This window comes from Eptatretus burgeri, chromosome 6, assembly GCF_056783735.1.
Source record: "Eptatretus burgeri isolate ZD-2024b chromosome 6, Ebu_testis_v1, whole genome shotgun sequence".
NCBI classification, from domain to species: Eukaryota; Metazoa; Chordata; class Myxini; order Myxiniformes; family Myxinidae; genus Eptatretus; species Eptatretus burgeri.
This window is the reverse complement of record NC_140966.1, coordinates 101879261-101901908: the sequence shown is the minus strand read 5'-3', so window position 1 is coordinate 101901908 and position 22648 is coordinate 101879261. Positions and strand designations below refer to the sequence as shown.

The 22648-nt window shown below is 45.0% G+C and overlaps 1 protein-coding gene and 1 long non-coding RNA gene across 4 annotated transcripts; both read left to right on the top strand.

Moving 5' to 3' along the window:
• Positions 1 to 533: 533 nt before the first annotated feature.
• Positions 534 to 16309, top strand: LOC147025473 (uncharacterized). Of its 3 annotated transcripts, none has more exons than XR_015059550.1 (5): positions 534 to 4081; positions 11446 to 11495; positions 14760 to 15683; positions 15819 to 15913; positions 16085 to 16309. It is a non-coding gene; the product is annotated as an uncharacterized LOC147025473 (long non-coding RNA). The 3 variants fall into 3 exon arrangements; XR_015059551.1 differs by lacking the exon at positions 534 to 4081 and having other exon boundaries at positions 9987 to 11495; positions 14760 to 14933; positions 15503 to 15683; XR_015059549.1 differs by lacking the exon at positions 534 to 4081 and having other exon boundaries at positions 9987 to 11495.
• Positions 16310 to 17892: 1583 nt separating this feature from the next.
• On the top strand, positions 17893 to 19404 carry LOC147025472 (52 kDa repressor of the inhibitor of the protein kinase-like). Its single transcript, XM_085887083.1, has 2 exons — positions 17893 to 18783; positions 18883 to 19404. Exons 1-2 carry the CDS (start codon positions 17893 to 17895, stop codon positions 19402 to 19404), a joined length of 1413 nt encoding a protein of 470 aa, XP_085743209.1.
• The last annotated feature ends 3244 nt before the right edge of the window (positions 19405 to 22648 follow it).

The following is a 22648-nucleotide window of genomic DNA, read 5'->3' as shown; positions in this document are numbered from 1 at the left end:
AGAGGGCAAGAGAGGGGAGGGAGAGAGGGGTGAGAGAGAGGGGGTGTCACAATTCAAGAGAGGGGAGAGAGGAGGGGGCGAGAGAGGGGGTGAGAGTGGGGGCGAGAGAGAGGATGGGCGAGACTAGGCGAGAGAGAGGGGCGAGAGTGAGGGGCGTCACAATTCTTCTTCTTTTTCTTCGTTTGATTTGACGTCACAATTGACGCTGGGGACCTGAGTCTGTTTCCCAGGTGTTTCCCAAGTTCTGGCCATTTATGATACAGTTGGTGCGATCTAATTGAAGCAATGCCCCAATCCAGTCATCGTTTACGAGAGCGAAGGAACGAAGCTGCACATACTGGCACGCACCTACGGGCTCGCACTAGTAACAACAGATAACAATAACAATCGTTCAAAGAATGATACAAGCATGAAATTTGGCAGAAATATTTATTTTAGGTCACTTTATGAGATACAACTGCTTGCCACTTAAAATTCAATATGGCGGCCATTTTCCAAGATGGCCGCCATGTTTTTCTACCCTGCAATGTTCATTGTTCTGAATATGTCTGACAAGAACAACTGCATAGTGGGGTACAACTTAGTCCGTAACGATAGCATTTGCACCTTCCACTACATTGTGTATTGCATCCACATTTTGTTAACTCCTGGCAGCTTTTAGCTATGGGAGCAAGGGCAGTCCAGAAGACCTTCCACGAGTCATCTTCTTTGAACCAACCCCACTCAGGCGGACTCTGAGCTTCTGGCTGGCGGACGATTGCCTGGCTCCGAATGTGTCCTGCTTGATATACAGCTCGCTTGGCATGTTCCGTGAGTGCTCCTTGTGTTGGTGGAATTAAATCATATGACCTCTGCTTTCGTGCAAAGAGAGCAAGCCGCGCCTCATTCACTGACGGAACTGAACTTGATCTGTCATACATCAGGACCACAAATTTCTCCAGGATTTCTCGATCAGATTTCTCAATCTTTGATGGACACTGTCTGAGTTTCGTGAAGATTACTGACGCTTCCTCACATACATTCCATGTCTGTCCTGCTGTCCATAACTTTGGGCGGGGCACGTACTTCTCTGTTATCCGAACTTGGATGCTGGAACATTGAAATGCTTGTACCATGAAAGGATGTACTAGCTGTAGTTGCTGTTGGATTGTGATCAATATTGTCCATAGCAGAGGTGGTGAAAATTCGCTTGCGTAGAACTGGTGGACACACAACTCCTTCTTCCACATACTGGTTTCCAACAGATTCGCCTTACTGAGCAGATATTTCTAATACCATTCTCATGAAGCTTGTCAATAAGTTGTCGTTTTCTTGTCTTGGCAAACACGATCATCCCAATGTATACAGCAAATGGTGTCTCATGGTACTGTATTTGAATGCTGGTGGATTGCTGATCCTTCTCTGTACTTTGTGTAGCAGTTGTACTGCAAAAGTTGTGCAATAGCCAAGTCTGATTTTACTACACCATGTTTCAGATGTGACTCGATATCGACACCGTGTTCGATATTACACACAAACTGTAGAAGTGATGGAGGAATTGATTCTTCACCAGATCCTTCCTCTAACTGATCGTTGAATTTTGTCTTGTGATTAAGCATCTCTTTACGTCTGATATCACCAGCTTGAGCGAAGTGAATAGCTTCACCATATTTCCTAGCATCAGTGAGAACTGAGCCTATGTCATTTTTGAATGCTATCAGGACATCGCGTCCTTTCTGATGCGCTTCAAGCTCGGGAATACGCGAGAGTAACTGTTCCTTTAACCTTGTTGAGTTGACATCAGGAGAGTCCACACCGAGTTGCTCTAATCTCTGCTTGTACAGTGAAGCTAAATCTGCCAGCCTAAATATAACTGGATCTTTTCCCTCGGTGGCACTTCTGGTGTCAGTGATGTTGATGATAAGTTCTGAAAAAGCAATGGGATATAACTCTTTACCTGTCTTTTGCAGGTCTGTTCTTGCTTAATCAAATTATGATGGGCTCGTTCTTGATTGTATACAGCTACCAGGCAAGCAGGATGATATTTCAACTCCAGCGCAATAGCATCGCCGGCACTGAGCTTTGCGAGGAGCTTTCCATCATTCAGAGTCCTGGCACACTCATTGAGTCTTTCATTCAATTGCATTGTCATTGCTTGTCGTACAGTTGATGTTTCGGCCTCTTCTTCACACAAAAAGCATACTGATGAAGGTTTTGGTGGATCTGATGTTCTTTGCCTCTTACTGTGGTTTTCTTCTCTGCATGGAGAAGTACTTGCAGTCACTCTCTTCTGTGTCCTTTTTAGCTTTGTGTTTTTTGAACAACAATCTACAGTTTTGGTGATATTTTGCTCTGTTTCGCACCAGTGTGTCTTCTATACCATCACCTTCATCTATTCTGGCTGGATTAAGTGGAATCGGCATGTCATTGATGGCATGAAACAGTGGCACATTGTTTGCAATGTTGGTATAACCAGCATAGTCCTGTTCCCTTTGGAATGAACTTAGTGGTGACATTAACTTTTCCTCTGTGTCCTTCTGACAGAGGCAACATTTCCTCCAGTTTGTTTGTGGTTTTGATTTTGCTTGAGTGTCCATAATTTGTGACTAGCAATGGCAAGGTCGAGCGTTTATTCCTTTTACTACCTTGTCTTCGTGCACTTTGATGTATGGGATACAGCTAGGTTCATGCGTTTGCCCTACACCTAGCCCGATCGTTCATCCAATGCCATTTAAATCCCATGCGATCTGTACACCATCCAGATAACGACATGTAAAACCCCCGTTATCCTTGGCTCGGCTCTCCCGCGCTGGCACATCCTGTCGGTTCAGGTGCGGCTATCTAACATCTGAGGGGTTCATTCGATAGCATTTGGGATACTAAATCCACGGTTTAGCCGACATTGAACCCCATGTTGAGTTGCACAGCAGTGTATGCCACCAGTGTGCCCTGGTAGTGCATGATATGCACTCTCTTTTTTTGTGTTTAGTCGATATTGGCTGGTGTCCACCACCATTGATGGTTACAATAGGTCAGGGTCCTATAGATCCTTGTGGTTTTATTTCGGAGTTTTCTATCTCCTAATGAGCTTCACCTGCCCAGAGCTGTCTGGTTTTCAAGCACCAGAGATTCGCCTTTCGCACCACCACTATTTGTGGAAACACCCCCACCACGAGAAGGCGAGAGTTGGAGCTTGACTTTGTTTCGCTTGCCATTTGGGGCATTTCGTAGGCAAAGAGAGCTCATCCTCTTTGCCACCCCGGCATTGGCAGTCCTTTGGAGGGGCAACAACTATTTTGAGCAATTAAAATACAAGCTCTCTTCAAGATCTCCAACAATTCTAACCGTCCCCGTCTATAACACGATGAGAACCAATTTACTTGCATTTGAAGCCTGCACAATAGTTGTCATTTGACTTCTTTATTGTTACGTAAGTCCTAAAATTGATTTATTGGTTCATGAAATCGATCAATACACTCAAGAATCAGCTCTAGCAAGGACAAAAACCTATAAATCCGACATCTGTTATGTGGTGATTTTTATGGTTTAAAGTTGTTTTTTTCATACCCTGGCGGTCATCTTGGAAAAAATGGCCGCCATGTTGAAAATCCACGTGGCCAGCACTTTTTTTCTTGCAGAGTGACCCTGAAGGAACGTTTGTACCAAATTTCATGCTTGTATCACCATTTCAACAATTCTGCCAAAAAAAAATCACACTTATTTGCTCCGCTATTGACCATTGTCCGTGTGTCTCCTCGTCTCAGTCTCCAACAGTGTTGTGTTCTTTCTTCCGTCTTCTACTCTTTCAATTGTGTTGTTTAATTGCCGGAGATTTGGAGATGGCGAAGAAGATGACGGTGGAAAGGGGGGGGGGCATGTGGAACGTGTGGGACACGTCATCCTGACGGAGACAGAGATGTTTGAACGTTTTGTGTTGTGGAATAAATGGACTTCCTTGCAGGCACACGACGTCACGGTCAGTATGAAAGATCCACGACGTCGAGAATACGCCGCTTGGTTGTACAACCATATCACGACGCGGTACAGCCGCAGCGCACAGCGCGATTATCCAAAACTGCCTTTTCTGCCTCGTGTTTATAGGGTGAGCGATTTTCCACCTCGTGCTGTGTGATTGTGTCTGCCTTTCACTGGAGGAGAGATCTGATTGGCTAATTCCCATTTCCGCATCATGAGCCGCCATTTGTAAAGTTTGGTTAAACTTGTGAACTTTCAGCTGTTTCTGAGTGTGGCAGAGACAATCCGCTTTAATGTGCAGAAGACTTTAGATTTTTTAGTTAAAATTATCTTCCGCCGTGATCATTTTTGGTAAGTATAATATTAATATGGAATAGGCAAAGCCGAGAAGCGAACGTAGAATTCTTCTTACATTTGCTTCTGACTTTATCTATTACCTCAACATTACCTTCACAACAACAACTACACCGCCGAGAACAGGATCTCATCTAAAAAAAATATAAAAAATCCTCAACATTACCTTCACAACGACAACTACACCGCCTAGAACAGGATCTCATCTGGAAAAAAAATATCCTCAACATTACCTTCATAACAACAACTACACCGCCGAGAACAGGATCTCATCTAAAAAAAAAAAAATACGAGAAGCGAACGTAGTATTCTTCTTACATTCGCTTCTGAATTTATCGATAACTTGTTCACAACTGTATACGCAATTTCCGGTTACTTCGGCCTGGATTCGGGATCAGCGATCAAATAATGTAAATCACGATTAAAAATCATTTTTTGATGATGTGGGAGATATCTTTATTAAAATCAGTAAAGGAAATATTCACCATGTCTGATATTATTTGGGTCTTTAATGTCTCCGACGATGCCTTTATCTCCCGGCATGCATCATTCCCCATGACAAAAACCGGAAGCAAAAAAAACTGAAGCAAAAGGGTCATAGCCAACCACACGGATTCACAATTGCCAGGGTATTGTGTTGTTGTTTCCTATTCTCTCATCTGCACGCATTAAGTAATATTCATAAAATAGAAATAAAACCCAATCGTTTTTATACACCGCACAGCGTTTAGAAACAACCGGAAGCAAAAGGGTCATAGCCAACGACACGGATTCGAAATCGTCAGGGGCATTGTGTTGTTGTTGTTGTTTCCGATTCTCTCATGTGCACGCGTTAAGTATGAAGCTCACTGACTTCGCTATAAATCGATTTTATGTGTCTTAGCTTTTGTTTTGGACGTTTTTAAGATCACAGAATCCATGATGTGTTCCTGTTATATTACTGGTGTGCTGGAATCTATATAGTTACATTCAATGGAAACTCTCCTGGGCCCGAGCCCTTCGGGCCTCTCGAGTGGTTCGAGCGTTGGACTCGAACGTGCATCTGATGATCCAATCCTCCGGCACCCGATTTCATCATTCGTTTGTCACGTTCAGCTGTCGCTGACATGGCCCTGATCGTGTGTAGAAATCGATGATAAATAATGAATTCATTTTACCATTGGTCTGGTGAAAAAAAACACCGGTCTGTGGCAAAAAGGGGAACTCTGGAAAAATTACTTTGGACAAGTTTAATTGGTTCAGAACCTTTTAAAATATTTTTTCTGGTGTGGATAATGCTTCGGCCGTTCGGGTCTGCCGAATTACCGCATTGTTCCACAATGTAACAAATTTAAAGGTCCACTGCCCTTAAAAAAGCCTCAATTAATATTATTTTTATAATACATTATTATTTATGTCTTCTTTTAACGAGTTCGGCCTAACCAAAGGCAAAAGGAAAACAATTGTCAGTTATTGTTTGCCAAAAAAATGTGGTTTTGTCATAAAAAAAATTAACCCTTTGGCTGCCGACAAACTGCCGCTTGCAACAATGAAGCCTTCCTTGCGGTAGTTTGTCACTATAGGGGAATTGTTCAAGTTTTTCGGTGCACAATTGATTTCCTTTGGTAAAATGGTTACCAAAAGACATGAAAATAACTTTATATTATAAAGAACAAAATTAATTGAGGCTTTTTAAGGGCAGTGGAACTTAAAATTTGTTCCAAGCTGCTTCGAACACTGGTGTACTAAATTGTTTTTATTTTCTAAAATAAGGGTGATGTCCAATGCTGTGATGTCCACATACAATTTGTGTGGAAAGAATGGGAAGAGACCTTTCCGGAACCTGAATTTTTATAAAGTTGTCAGAGGTAATGAATTCTGCTTAATGACAGTATATAATGTGCATGACTTGAGCGTAATTCACATTGCAAGTCTTGTTTGATAATTATCATAAAGCCCAATATATACAAAGTGGAAATTCTTATTATTTTTCAGACAATACCATGGCCAGTCAGCCAACATCAACGGAGGTGGCTGTGGACACTGCCATATCACATTTGAAATATGCCCCTGATCAGCGTGGAGGTGTGGGCAGGAACAAGCCCTCATCTGTCTATAATTCCAGCAATGTGTGTGTGTGTGTGTGTGTGTGTGTGTGTGTGTGTGTGTGTGTGTGTGTGTGTGTGTGTGTGTGTGTGAGACCGCTGTTTCTCGACAACCGCTGGTCCGATCTAATTGAAACTTGCCAGCTATATTGCTGGGGACCTGAGGATGTGCCTTTTCAAGGTTTGATATTAATCGGACAAGTGCTTCCCAAGTTATGGCCATTTATTTACCAACCAATGACAGGAACCGTTGCTGTGGCCATTTTATATCAACCAATGACAGGAAGCGTTGCTGCGTAGCCGTGGTCGATGGTGAAGAGAAACTCAGCCGCATTCGCCATTACAGGTTTTTTTTCTCTCCTCTCCTCTCCTCTCCTCTCCTCTCCTCTCCTCTCCTCTCCTCTCCTCTCCTCTCCTCTCCTCTCCTCTCCTCTCCTCTCCTCTCCTCTCCTCTCCTCTCCGTGTTTTTCCTTGTGAAAAGGCAAAATACGTTGGCGCTAATTGAATAATTGGCCATGAAAAGCCTCCGTATTCTTGCCCTGGACGAGGAAACAAAGAAGCACCGTTTCCTCAGCGATGTTGTTTATGAAGAGGTGCTAACGAGATAAAGGTGTGTACAATGCACATGGAGACGATTTTTATTATTATTTATTAATTGAAGAAAAATTGTTCCAAAAATAATTTATCAAAAAAAGTGCACAACTTCTTTTTGTTTCCAATTGTCAAAACGGTGTGGCCTTTTGGAAGTGTTAAGGAATTCAGCTCCACTCAGCATGCTTGCCAACGAAATACATCTCAATTTAGTGGTAAAAACGATTCACAACGACGGGTTTCCTTACTCATTGCTCTGCAGTCTGTATTCAACCCCTTCATTTGTCATCTCATTGACCTCATTTCATCTATCTATAATTCCAGCAGTGTGTGTGTGTGTGTGTGTGTGTGTGTGTGTGTGTGTGTGTGTGTGTGTGTGTGTGTGTGTGTGTGTGTGTGTGTGTGTGTGTTATTTTTTTTATTAAGTTATTATTTTTGCATGTCCGGCCACGCACATATGGGCACGCGAGAACGAAGTAACGGCCTGTGTGGTTGTTGTTTCTGGCACGCGGTTTGAAAGTTTTTTTTTTTTTGTATGTACGGCCACGCACGTACGGCCACACGAGAGCGAAGGAACGGCCTGTGTGGTTGTTTCTGGCAAGCGGTTTTAAAGTATGTGTATATATATATGTATATGTATATGTATATGTATATGTATATGTATATGTATATATATATATATGTATATATACATATATATATACATATATATATATATATATATATATATATATATATATTGTTGCGAATTCGCGCCCGCCGGCGTGCGATCGGCCGCTCGACTCGAATGGCGGCCGCCTCACCCACCGGAACGGACAATTCAGTCGTGACTCTCTCGGACCAACTCCGGGAGCTAGTCTCGGGTGGGGGTTTAACCCCACCACGATCGTGCCAGTTGCCCACCCGCGCAGGATAGGGTTGCTCGCCAAATTCGATCCACCTAAGTACCTGCGCGGATGGTCGACCGGGCGATCGTACCACGCCACAGGCCGACCCCGGACACGAACCGCTTAAGCGGTCCGTTCTGTGCTCCAGTGATAACCGAGCGGTGTTATCGTTGGCCTTGACGGTTCCAATTAATTACTGGGCATATTAAGCCCACTACGAACCCTTTACGTGAAGCAGGATGGAGGGTCAATTAAAAGGAAGGAGACAAAGCGAAACGGGCACAGTTCAACATGCAAGCACTTTATTTACACGGCACACGGAAAGCACACATATACAGTCAAAATGCACATATGGCAACAACGACGCAGAGTTACTACCGACTACGCGCACACACGGCAACACTTATACAGTTCTACTTTACAGACGGCGCCACCCACAGACATTTACACAGACCCAAAAGAAATAGAAGTGGTCACTTCCCTGTGCGCGCACAGAGTCCTTCTCCGCGCCCTCAGCTCCCCGCTCCTCCGGCGAGCTCGTGCTTCACGCCGGCACGTGTGGCCGTTCAAGGCCACGGACGGGGTTTTCAGCGCTCTCTCGGTGCGGACGGGGGGGGGGAGAAATCGTCGACACTCGGGGTCGAGAGAGAGAGAGGAAATGGCGGACGCTCCGTCCCACCAACGGGGTCTCGGGACCACACCGCCTCTGGCGAACCCTCGGACAAGAACCCTCGAACAGGATCTCTCTCTCTCTCTCTCTCTCTCTCTCTCTCTCTCTCTCTCTCTCTCTCTCTGTCTCTCTGTCTCTCTGTCTCTCTGTCTCTCTGTCTCTCTGTCTCTCTGTCTCTCTGTCTCTCTGTCTCTCTGTCTCTCTGTCTCTCTGTCTCTCTGTCTCTCTGTCTCTCTGTCTCTCTGTCTCTCTGTCTCTCTGTCTCTCTGTCTCTCTGTCTCTCTGTCTCTCTGTCTCTCTGTCTCTCTGTCTCTCTGTCTCTCTGTCTCTCTGTCTCTCTGTCTCTCTGTCTCTCTGTCTCTCTTTCTTTTCACACCATCATTTGTCCAAAAGGTCCAAGGCTCATCAGGATCAAGGGCTCCGCAGGGATCAACAGGCTCGCAGGATCAAAAGACTCGGCAGGAACAACAACAACCACCCTCTTCGCAGATCCACCCCTTTTTATAGCGTGGGACTCCGCCCCGTTGCTCCGCCCCGTTCTTTGCTCCACCCCCCTTCGAGAAAGGTCTCGAAGAGGGGCGTTCCTCCTCCCTGGCCGCGTCACACCGCGCATCCACCAATCGAGCGCCAGCTGCCCCACCCCGCTTCTGTCACACTCCTCGGAGAAACAGGCGGGAAAAAAATCCACGCGCCATCGTTGTGCCTTCTTCTTTCCCTCCTTGCGTTCTCGACGGTTTCCAATGCGGAAACCGTCGTAGTGTGGACCGTGGAGGATGGCGTTCGTCAACGGGGGTCGTGGCGAAGATGGTGGTGGTTGTAGTGAGGGTAATTGTAGCACGGTTGGCATTGTGACGTAGTTGGTGGCGGTTGTTGTTTGCGTGGAGGTTTGCTTTCGTCAGCGGGGGTAGTGGCGAAGATGGTGGTGGTTGTTGTGAGGGTAATTGTAGCGTGGTTGGCGTTGTGGCGTAGTTGGTGGCGGTTGTTGTTTGCGGGGAGGTTTGTCGTTTAAAATAACAATAGAAAAAGAAAACGGCTCTCTCAAAGGATCGCAGCCCGAATGAATCACATAAATTCCCTCGAGACAATGGATTTGGGCTAACTACACATGTACTTAAGAGATATCTCACCTACGGGACCTGAATGGTGGTTTGCAAATTTCCACAGCCGTAACTATATATATATATATATATATATATATATATATATATATATATATATATATATATATATATATATATATATATATATATAGATACATATATATATAGATACATATACATATACATATACATATATATATATATATATATATATATATATATATATATATATATATATATATTGCACGTACGGGCACATGAAAGCGAAGGACCGGCTTGTGTGGTTGTTGTTTCTGGCACTCGGTTTGAGTTTTTTTGCGGGGGGGGGGCGGGGGGGAGGGTTTGCACGTACGGCCACGCATCTACGGGCATGCACAAGTCTATCTCTAATTCCAGCAATGTCTGTGTGTGTCTGTGACCGCTGTTTCTCAACAACCACTGGTCTGATCTAATTGAAACTTGCCAGCTATATTGCTGGGGACCTGAGTGTGTGCCTTTTCAAGGTTTGATATTAATCGGACAAGTGCTTCCCAAGTTATGGCCATTTATTTACCAAACCAACTGTGTCGGCGTGGCCGATGGGGAAGAGATCCTCAGCTGCGTTCCCCATTACGGGTTACAACGTACGGACTTCCGGATAGTGATGACTTACTGTATTCTCATAATTTCTCGATTTCTTATGCGCATTTATAGATAAACGTGGAATGCCCCAATCCAGTTGTCATTTACGAGAGCGAAGGAACGGCTTGTGTGGTTGTTTGAAAGTTGTTATTATTATTATTTTTTATGCACGTACGGGCACCTACTAGTGTAATAATAACGAGTAACAGCAAGCAAAACGCCGTGCCAGCTGTCCACGTCCTTGATTATTAAGAATTTGCGGCATAGTTAATTGTAATGTTGTATGGTGGAAACCTAGCCTAAGTTTACATTGTGAAAATATTTACATGTACTTTTATGCATAAGGAAGTTATTTTATTTTCTTGTGAAATTAAGATTGAAAACACCCAACAAATTAATTTTTTGGTGCTTTGGAATTATTTACGTGAGATGCATTCAAAATTGTGTTTTCATACTTTATGATAGATTTATATTTTTTCTTTGTATGAATACATGCTCATAAGTATATATTTGGTCTCATTGATTTGCCTGATTGTAATTCAGTTTTATATAATTTTATGCACTGTTCATATCATGTCAAGTATCATCTGTTTAAGTCTTTTTGCACCTCATTCTATTGATGCCCGCTGTGGGACAGAAGTAAAAATATTTCGAAGTTGTATCTATCATGGAGAAATTCTATCAGAAAGGTGTTTGACTTCCCAAGTAAGACCCATATTGTACTCTTTTACCAGTCATTGCTGAATTTCTACCTATTGAATGTCAACTATTATGTCATATAGCAAAATTTATATGTGGTTCTTCATCTTCTCATAATTCTTACCTGAGTTTGCTTTATTATGAAACTTGTAAAAATGGGTAGTATGTCATCAGTTGATAAAACATTTAATTACATTTTATATAAATGCAAGTTTTCGGTCAATACATTTTTTGCTCCTAATGCCCATAATGTATGCAAGCATAGAATTATCAGCAGTTTTACTAACTCTGCATGATGATGTTGTTGTACTTAAAGGTGCCTTTGTGCAGTCAATTATATTTCAGAGAGAAGCTCCACAGTTCCTCTCTGGAGCATAACTTTTTGAATTTGAATTGTCAGCTGTTCTTTTCACAAAGTGAATTTTGTCAAAAAGGTATTTACGACTTTTACCCATGTGGTATTTCTTTTTGTTCCCCATTTTTAGTATATTGTTACGGTTGTGGAAATTCGCATTACACCATAAAGAGTACTCAGGTGAGATATATTGATAAGTTCATGTGTAGTTAGCCCAAACCCGTTGTATAGAGGGAATATATGTGATTTATCGGGCTGGGATTCTTTGAGTAAGCCATTTTTCTGTTCTATCGGTATTTTTTCGTTATTCGTTATCGTTATTCAAACTAAGGCCCCGTGAAAGGCCTACAACGGCGCGTGAGTTTTCCTGCCTTTTTTGCGGCGCCGGGGGCTGACGGGAGAGGCTGCGAGAGCTCGCTGGCGATTGATGGATACACGGCGGGAGGCGGTCGGAGTGGGGGCACGCCCCTCTTCGAGAGCTGTCTGGAAACGCCTCGAAGAAAGGTGGAGCCGAGGAATGGGGCAGAGCGAAGGGCAGGGCCCCGCGCTACAAAAGGAACGGACTTTTCGCGTCTTCTGGGGCTGCTTCTTTTTCCTTCTTCTCTTCCTCATGAATCTCACTCCCTCTTCTCTCGTCCTGTTCTCGCGGTTTGGTTGGCGGCCTGTCCACAGAGGCATGGACGGGAGGCACGGCACGAGCTCGCAGACCGCGAGAGGAGTCGGGGCCAGGCTTGACCACGCCGACGGTCATGGGAGGAGGGGACGACGCGCCCAGGGAAGTCGCGACTTCCTTTTCTTTTGGGGTTTTGTGTAAATGTCTGTGGGTGGCGCCAGTCCGTGAAGTAGAAACTGTGTAAGTGTTGCCGTGTGTAAATAATTTCCCCCCCTTTTATTCGGTTGTAGCTCTGCATCGTGTTTTTGCTTTCGTTGCATCTTCTTTTGACTGTATGGCTGTGAATACGTGCTTGTCTGTGTGTGTGTAAATAAAGTGCATTGTGTGAACTGTTTTCCTGTTTCGCTTCGTCTTTTCCTTTCATTGAATCTCCATCTTGCATCACGCAAGGGATTCGTAGTGGGTTTCAACATCCCGGTCATTAATCGGAACCGTCAAGGCCGACGATAACTCCGCTCAGTTTACCTGTAATACGAACGAACCGCTTAAGCGGTTCGTGTCCGGAGTCGGCCTGTGGCGTGGTACAACTCCTCGGTACGCTACTCGCGCGAGTACTTAGGTAAATCGACCATTCGGCGATGGGACCCTATTTCGCGCGGGTCGAATGCGGACTGAGTTGTGGTGAGGTTAAACCCCCACCCGTGACTGGCTCTGAGCGGTAGTTCCCAGAGGGTCACGACTGAATTGTCTGAGCACTTTGCATCGAAGGTTTTACTCACTTCAATTTATTCAACTGAAGCATCAACTGTATAAGTTCCTCAGACCCAGAACGGTTTGATGCCGACCCCAACTCCAACACAGCAGCGAAGCAATGGAGTCACTGGCATCGCACATCCCAAAACTTTCTCGCGGCTATCGATACTCGTACTCCAGATAAATTAGCGGTACTCGTCAATTATGTGGCCCCGACAGTATACGAGTACATCACGGAAAGTGAAACTTACGAAGCTGCTGTGGATGTACTCAAAACACTGTACGTGAAACCAAAACATGAGATTATTGCAAGACACCTCCGCACCACTAGGAGGCAGGAATCTGGTGAGACGCTCGACCATTATTTCGAAGCACTAAAGCAACTCAGCAAAGATTGCAACTTCTGTGATGTAACAGCCACACAATGCTATGATGACTCGATCAGAGACTCCTTCATCAACAGACTGAAATCTACTCGTCCACCAGTGACTCTTGGAGAATGAGACTTCAGATCTTCAGTCTGCCTTTAACTAGGCCCAGGATCTGGAAATGGCCCAAAACAGGCAGATTCTTCCAATGAAACCTCAATCCCGATGGCTGCTGTGAGAACCCACAGTGGGCCATCCACTGCTACCCAGGAGACTTCAGACGCCACTGCTGCAGCCAATGCACCAGCCGAACCACCAACAGCCGCCGCAATCAACGCAAAATGTTTCTCCTGTGGGTATAATAAACATCCTCGGCATAAATTCCCCACCAAGGATGCCTCCAAATTTACCTCTGCTGCAATGCCGCTCGTCGCAACAGTCTCAGCATCACCTGCATGCCTCTCAAAGGCCCTTCTAAAAGTTGATGTCAACGAACTCACTTCCATTGCACTTACAAACACCGGAAGCTCAGAAAGTTTTGAAAGTCAACATTTTGTGAAATCTCCCAATCTTAAACTGTCTCCATATATGAGCAAGGTCTCCATGGCCTCGACATCTTCCATCATAAAGGCCGAAGGATACTGCCTTGTGGAACCTATGCACGGAGGCTGTGTTTACCACAATATGAAACTCACTGCCCACCGAGACGTGTGTGCTGACTGCTATTAAGACACGACTTCTTGAGACAACACGTTCGTGTCGAGATACCCTGTGGTGATAATCTCCCTCCCCCCACTTTAAGGTACAGTGCCTATAGAAGGTCTACACCCTCTTTCAAAAGTTTCACCTTTTGTTGCCTTCTCGCCTGGAATTAAATTGCATTAAAACAGACTTTTCCCATCTTTATTTACATATCATAACCCACAAGTTCCAAGTGAAAAACAAATTCTACAAATATCAGAAAATTAATTAAAAATGTAAACCTAGAATATCTTGGTTGGATAAGTGTCCACCCCACCCCTGAGTTAAAACTTGGTGGAAGCACCTTTGACAATAATTTCAGCTGTGAGCCTGTGGGATCAGTCTCCACCAACTTTGCACACCTTCATTGGGCAATATTCTGCACAAAACTGTTCAAGCTCACTCAAGTTGCGTGGGGGGGGCGTTGATGGACAGCAATCTTCACGTCATGCTTCAGATTTTGGATTGGATTTAGGTCAGGGCTCTGACTGGGACACTCAAGGACATTTATCTTTTTGTTTTTTCGCCACTCCAGTGTAGTTTTGGCTGTGTACTTCGGGTTGTTGTCATGCTGAAAGGTGAACTTCCGTCACAATTTCAGCTTTCTTTCAGAAGGCAGCAGGTTTCCCTCTCAGATTTTCTGTATTTTGCTCGATACATTTTCACTTCAATCCTGACAAGTTCCCAGTCCCTGCTGATGAGAAACATCCCCGTAACGTGATGCTGCCACCCCCATGCTTCAGAGTAGGGATGGTGTTCTTTGGGTGATGTGCTGTGTTGGCCTTGAGCCAAATGCAACGTTTTTTATTTTTATGGCTTCAGCTTTAATGGCATTTTTATGGCTTTTACATTCCAAAAAGTATTTTCCACATGGCTTCAAAATCTCGGAGTGGTTGTTTGCAGACCTCAAATGGGACACAGGTGGTCTTTTTTGAGTAATGGTTTCCTTCTTGCCACCCTCCCACACAGGCCAGACTTGTGGAGTGCTTGAGATATTGTTGTCACGTGCACTGTGCACACAGTGACCAGTCTTTGCCATAAAGGCCTGTAGCTCTTTCAAAGCTGCCATTGTCCTCTTGGTGGCCTCTCTGATCAGTCTCCTCCTCACTTGGTCATCCCGTTTGGAGGGACGGCCTGATCTCGGTAGGGCATTGGTGGTACCATATGAATTCCACTTCTTAATGATTGTCTTGACTGTGCTCCGAGGGATATTCAAGGCCTTTTAAATATTTTTATACACATCCCCTGATCTGTGCTTTTCCACAACTTTATCCCGGAGCTCTTTTGAAAGATCCTTGGTGCTCATGGTTGAGTCTTTTCTGTGAAATGCACTACCCAGTGGATGGGACCTTCAGGAACAGCTTGTTTTATTCTGAAATAATCAGAATCACTGCAATTTAACACAGGTGGAGGCCAATTGACTTGATGTGTGATTTTGAAGGTGATTGTTTGCACTGAGCTAATTTACAATTGTTATTATGAGGTTGGAATGGGGGGGGGGTGGTCCTTATCCAACCAAGATATTCTAGTTTTGCATTTTTAATGAATTTTCTGAAATTTGTGGAATTTATTTTTAATTTGGAAGTTGTGTATTACAATGTTCAAATATAGGTGGGAAAAGTCTGATATGATACAATTTAAATCAAGGCTACAAGGCAACAAAAGATGTAAAGTTTGAAAGGGGGTGTCGACTGTCTTGGCACTGCATGCAGCCTGGCGACTGCATTGGCATCTCCACCATCACTGTTCTCCAACATCACTCCTGATTGCTGACCTATCGCCATCAAGTCTAAGCGGTATACGACTGTGGATACCCAGTTTATGCAGGCCGAGATCAAGAAGCTGCAAGACGAAGGAGTTATCGAGTCCAGTGTATCTCCAGGGCAAGCACAGGTACTCGTGACAAGCACCAGCTAAAGCAGATGGTTGTGGATTACTCTCAGACAATAATATTTACAAACACTTTCATCTTTTCTTGAACAGGAAATTGTATCAGAAATAAAAGCTAAAGACACCCTTTTTTTCCAGAACGAGAGGTGAAATGATCAATTTGCTTGAAGACGTTTTTATGTGAACAACCCGTACCCACAAAACGAGCTCTTCTCTGATGACCCAGCGTACAGGTGTTACCTTGGAGACTCGCATAATTTGGGAAAATCAGGAAAAGTTACCGAATGATGTCCTCCTTTGTTGGATGGTGCTTGATCAGAGTTAAGTTCAATTGGATAAAAATTCATGAAATATCATGTTTAATTTAATATTAGAAAAGTAATGTATTTATTTGTTATTTTCAGCAACATCAACAAAGCTCTGGGAGGAAAGTACAGGAAAATTCTACCTCCCTCTTCCACTCCTTCAAACTTGAAAGACCTGAAAGATCATTGTCAAGACAGAACTGGAAGAAAAGAAAAAGCAAAGGACTTTGTTGACTTGAAAGACTGTATTCACCTTGTATTATTGCACTTTAAAAAATTAACATGTTGAACTGTTGGAAAAATAAAAATCAACTGTGAAAATGATTTATGGGGTTTGGGCGATGGGTTTTAACGTGATGGTTGGGGTTGGGTTCGAATGTGAGCTTTGGAGTTTGGTTTGAATGTTTGGGTTGAGGTTTTAATTTGAGTTGTTCGGTATTTGGTTTGGCTTTGAATGTAAGGGTAAGGGTTTTGGTGAAAATAACCAAGACCTCAACAGATTCCTCCTGTTGTATTATCCCGAGCTTCACCCTTGAGTGCTCACTGCAATACTGTATATAAAGTGTGAATCACCATCGTATTGCCTGTCTGTTCAGGGGACCCCCATTCTTTGACGATCGGAGGAAAACCACGTGGCAACCCCAATGCAGTGTTCCACATTCGGCCCCACATTATTCTTCATCCTCATCAATGACTGCACTGACTCTCTGGAAAGTAATTTTCATCTCTTTGCTGATGATTCCACTCTCTATTTTGACATCCCTAATCCTTCTGACAGACAGGCAGTAGCCTCTTCCCTCTCATCAGACATTGACAAAAATCACAAACAAACTGGTGAAATACTTGGAACAGGTCTTTCAATCTTGAGAAATCTGACATTCTCTCTCTCTCTTTCTCTTTCTCTCTCAGAAAGGACCATACTGCATATCCTCCTCAAACTCTTGGGTCTCACTCGAAACCATGATCTCTCTCTTGGGAAAGCTACATTTCAAAGTTGGCCTACAAAGCCAGGCACTGACTCGGCATCCTCTGTCGTGCAAAGTTTTCTCTCAAAGAAAGCACCGACTGGGCATCCTCCATCATGGGCGTCCGCAGAAAAAAATGCAGGGGGGGGGCAATGTTATCCTGAGATCGCCGTGTGAAGTGTGAAGACATCTTTTTGCTAAGATTACTGTAAATAACAGAACAAAATGTTAACAATTCTTCAGGTAGAAGACACACGATTGATCGAATGTCATGATATTTGGCGTGGAAGATAGTGTTTTTTTCGTTCATTCCTTCTGTGTTGCGGCTATTTATTTTATTTCAGTAACAAAACTCATGCTAATTTTCTACGTTGGATTTTATACAAAATAATCAAACTAACTGCTGTTGATTTGATTGTTATAGAGTCTGGGGAAGACCAGTGTATTAAATTTGTATTGTTATGTTAACCTCATTTTTCTTATTTTTCAGGAATGTGAAATGGATAGCAGGAGGTTCTTTAAAAAAAACGTAAGTCTGATGACTCTGACAACAATCAAGACACCCCGGGTACATCGGAGACGCATGTTGAACCAGCAGAGCAGCGCAGAGGGGGACATCACGAGCAGTTACTCACAGCAACCAATCAGATGCTACCCCAAACACCACTTGCTAAAGTAGCCAATGATTTTCCTCATCATCTGGACATTGGATCATACGTCAAAACCACAGAACATTTGACCAATAATCGATGATATGACCTCCTGATGAACACATACGTCCCACCAACTGATTACAGCTGTCAGAACGATTCACAGGGCTCCCGCTGTTTCCGCCACACGTGGATAAACCAATATTCTCCATGGCTGGCCTACTCAAGTCACTTGAAAGGTGCTCTGTGAAAATACTGTGCGCCGTTCCCTCAACCAGTGCACCGAGGTCTCATGGGTGCATTCATCGTGACTCCTTTTGTTAAATACAAAGACTTCAATGAGTGCGCGAGGAAGCACATGCTTTCCTCCTGGCACAAAGGCGCACTGCAAGATACCAACAATTTCCTCACCACCGTGCAAAGGCCAGAGTTGACCATCGTGAGCCAGATGGACCGAGCAGTCACTCAAAACCGAGAGAAGCTGTTCCCCATACTATCCAGCATTCTGTTCTGCTGCAGCCATGACATTGCATTGAGGGGGAAGGAGAGAACATCGGGGAACCTCTGTGACCTACTGCGATTCAGGATAGAAGCAGGGGACACGGTCCTGAAGGATCACATGGAGGGCGCAAGCAAAAATGCGAGATACACATCAGTTTGTGTACAGAACGAGCTGATAGTTCTCTCCGAAGAAGTAGTAAGAGACAATATTGTGAAAGCTGCAAATGAATCAAATGGATTCTCTATCATTGCAGATGAAACTGCTGACATATCAGGCACCGAGCAACTGTCCATTGGAGTACGATTTGTTGCACTGCAGGAACAACAGAATGACTCAGCCACCATACGTGAGGAATTCCTTGGATTCATTCCACTGGAGAGGGTGGACGCTGCAACAATTGCAGATGCTATCATCGACCAAGCAAAAAAATTTGGTCTTAACCTCGACAAGCTCCACGGCCAAGGCTACGATGGATGCTCAACCATGGCAGGAAAAGACGATGGTGTACAGGCCCGTATCAGGAACACCTATCCCAAAGCTGTTTTCGTGCACTGCTCTTCACATCGACTGAATTTGGTGGTTCATGATCTGAATTCTGTCGCAGATGTGAGGAATACGACTGGAACTGTGAAATGTATCATTAAATTCTTCCGTGACAGTAGTCCCAAGCGCAGGAGACTGGTTCCAAATATACCTTTGTTGTGTGAAACCAGATGGAGCGCAAAGTACAAAAGCATCATCTTTTCAGAGAACTTTTGTGATATCTATGCACAACTGGAGCAACTGGAGGCAAACCAGCATGAGTCACAGAGTACGCGTCAGACGGCGTATCAGCTGAGGTGTGCTGCAGGAACCACAGTGTTCCTCATCTGTCTGAAGATCATTGCGAAGTACTCAGCGATGTTGGAGCCAGTGACCCAACAGCTGCAGGCAGTCGACATGGACATGATGGGAGTCCGAGATCACATTGACCTGTTGATGAAGGCTTTCCGAGCTCACCGGGATGGTGCAGACCATGTGTTCTCAGAAGATGTCATCCCTGAGGTGAAAACCTTGGCAGAAGAACTTGGCATAGACTTGACTATGCCTCGGCGATGCGCACGCCAGGTCCACCGGCCGAATGTAGGAGGCTCCATTGAGGAGTACTATCGCCGCACCATCTATATCCCATACATGGATTCCTTGATCCAGTCTCTGGAAAGTCGCTTTGGTGAAAGTAACACGCCATATTTTCACATTTTCACACTACATTCGAGAGAAATACAGCAAACAGAAAGAGATGAATTCAAGCACATCGTTTAATCTGTCAAGGAAATGTATGGCATTGACAACCTTGTAGAAGAAGCTCTAGCGTGGTATGATGTGCATAAGCATAAGCCACTGGATGACAACTCTCTGGGTATGATCGAGCTGGTGAAGCAGACCACTCTGTTCCCTGCTGTGCGCAAGGCTATCCTCATCGCACTGACTCTGCCTGCAACATCATGTACAGTGGAAAGGTCCTTCAGCACACTGCGCAGGGTGAAGACCTGGTTAAGATCAACGATGAGTGATAAACGTCAATCCGGCCTCTGCATGCGAAGTGTCCACCGCGACAAAGTGAACAGCCAGAAGACCGAGCTAATGAACAGGGTCATTGACAATTTCGGAAGAGATCCCCGATGGCTCCAATTCCTGTTCCAAGAGTAGTAACCTGCTCTAACTGAATGAACTGTTGAGAAATGTTTATGTTATTTTATTCATTTTGTATTTTCCATGTAATTTTTTCAAATTTTTTATTTTCCAGGGGGGGGGCTAATGCCCCCCTTGCCCCTCCCTGCGGATACCCATGTCCTCCATCCTTCCTTGGTAAATCTGAGCTTCTGTCCATGCACAAGGCTTTCATCCACAGCTTGATTGCTCTCCTGCCTCGGCTGGTTACCCTGCCTCTCATCTTGCTTGACTTGATGCTGTGGAAAAAAGGCTTTCAAGATCAAGGGAACCCCTCACGATGAAGCTGAGTCTATGAGACGATCATTTCACCATCGCTAACAGGTGGTCTCAGTCTTCTTCTGCCTTACTTATTTTTTTGCACCCTCTGCCCTCTCCATGCTTTGTCCAGCTCCCCCCCCCCATCCCCCAGTTAACTGCAGGATGCATGGAATCCACCAGCAACCCCCTCATGAGAAACTGCTGAAATCCAGAATCACTGCTCACATACACTCTTCATTTCTTTTTTTTTTCTAACTGTGGAACCAACTTTTGGTGTCATCCACCAGAAGGTGGTCTCCTTGGGTGAACCTGAGGCGTTCCCTTCCGGTGGGTGCCTGGAATGTCCTCTCCCGAAGAGAGGATCATCACTTGTCTCTGTTATCATCTGAGCTCAAGCATTGGACATCGGTATTGCAGCACTTTCTGAGGTTCGGAGACCGGATTGCAGCGAGATCATGGCAGGTGGTTACACCTACTCTTGGATTGGCCACTCTGATTGTGACAACACCAAAGGAGTTTCTGTATCTGTATCCAATAAGCTGACTCCAATTATAATTGAGGTAACACCAGTCAACGAGCGTATTATGAGACGAAGGATTTGTCACTCCTTGGGTGTCATTTCCCTGGTCTTTGTATATGCTCCGACTGAGGCGAGTGATCTCACCGTGAAGGATGCATTCCATGCCACGCTCGAGTCTGTGGTTCATCCGTGCCCCAGGCCAGATAATCTTCTCGTCTTGGGGGATTTCAATGCATTGGCTGGAACTGATAGCGATGGGTATGAGACGTGTGTTGGTCCCCATGGGTCTGGAACTGTGAACCAGAATCACACTAAGTTCCTTGACTTTGCAAGAAGTCATGGACTTAGGGAGGCTGGTTCATGGTTTCAGCACCCACAAGCTCATCGCTGGACTTGGTATTCCAACGCTGGTGGTGTGGAAAAGGAGATTGACTATGTGCTTGTTGATGGTCCCTGGAGGATGATCCAGAACTGCAGTGTCAACCGGAGTGCTCAGTTCCTTAACACTGACCACAGGTTTGTTGTAGCAACTTTGAAATTGCAGCTTAAATCCCGGAGAATGGTACCATCCAAACCACGGCTGGATGGTGGCAAGCTCAAGGATGGGAGGGTTGCTGAAGAGTTTGCAAACAGGCTGAGTGAAGATTTGGGGGGGTTTGGGTGCTTTGGGGATCCTGAAGAGTTGTGGAGTGCCTTCAAGACCACCATCCTTGATGTTGCCGGTCGTTGTCTTGGAACTCACCAAAGGGTGAAGAAGAATTTTGTCTCTCAAGAGACCCAGGATACCATTGACCAGAGTTGTAGGGTCAGGCTGAATGGCAGAGTTCAGCTGTTCAGGGGACTGAGGCGTAAAACTGTACGTGCACTCGGTGTGGACAAGGAGGCCTATGTGCGAGGAATCTGTGAGGGGGTGGAGCATCATCTGTGCTCAAGTGATTCTCATCCTGCTTGCAGGGGAATTCGCTTTGCGTTCGTCCAAGCCAATCCCTCGGTGTACTGCAGTTAGAGCAGAGGGTGGTGGGCTCTTGACAGAGGAGTCTGAAGTGAAGGCCCGCTGGGCTGGTTACTTTGAGTGGCTGCACCAGGCTTATCCACCAGCTGTTGAGTTGGATATCAGGGGTGTTACAATCCCTATTGCTGACCCTCCAATCAACTGTGGTCCACCTTCATTTGTGGAAACACAGGCTGCGGTGAACCGGTTGAAATTGGGTAAACCTCCAGGGATCTATGGCATTCATGCTGAACTTCTCAAGGCTGGTGGACATGCTGCACTCATGTCGTTGCATGCAGTTCTGTGCTCTGCCTGGAACACAGGCATCATCCCAACTGACTGGAAGAGGGGCCTGTTCATCTCTGGAAAGGGAACGGTGATCGCCAATGCTGCAACAACTACCGAGGGGTGATGCTGCTCTCAGTGCCAGGCAAATCTTTGCTCGGATAATTCCTGATAGGGTTCACCACCATCTGCTTGAGCACCAGTGTCCAGAACAGTCAGGCTTTACACCAAAGAGGTCAGCGATTGACCCTATCCTTGCTCTCCGGGTCCTCACCGAATGCAGACGAGTTTTGGCAGGGGCTGCTTGCAGCCCATGTTGATCTCTGCAAAGCGTTTGATTCAGTGAATCGCGATGCCCTCTGGAGGATTCTTGGTCTTCTTGGGGTGCCACCAAATCTGATCAATCTGATGTCTGAACTCTACTCTGGTACTGAGAGTGCTGTGAGATGTGGTGATACCATCTCTGGCTTATTTCCAGTTGGTACTGGAGTTCATCAGGGGTGTGTACTGGCCATCACACTTTTCAGCACTTGTATTGACTGGATTCCTGGGACAATGTCGGAGAGATCAAGCTGCAGTGCATCGTTTGGGAATGTCAACATCTCTGACCTTGATTTCACAGATGATGCAGTCATCTTTGTGGAGACTCTCGATATCCTTTTGGGGGGTCTTGAGGTGTTGAATGAGGAGTCGGAGCCGCTGGTACAGATTTCCTGGGTCAAAACGAAGTTAGTCTTTCAATGACATATTGGATGCTGCAATCCTGTCTGTACATGTTT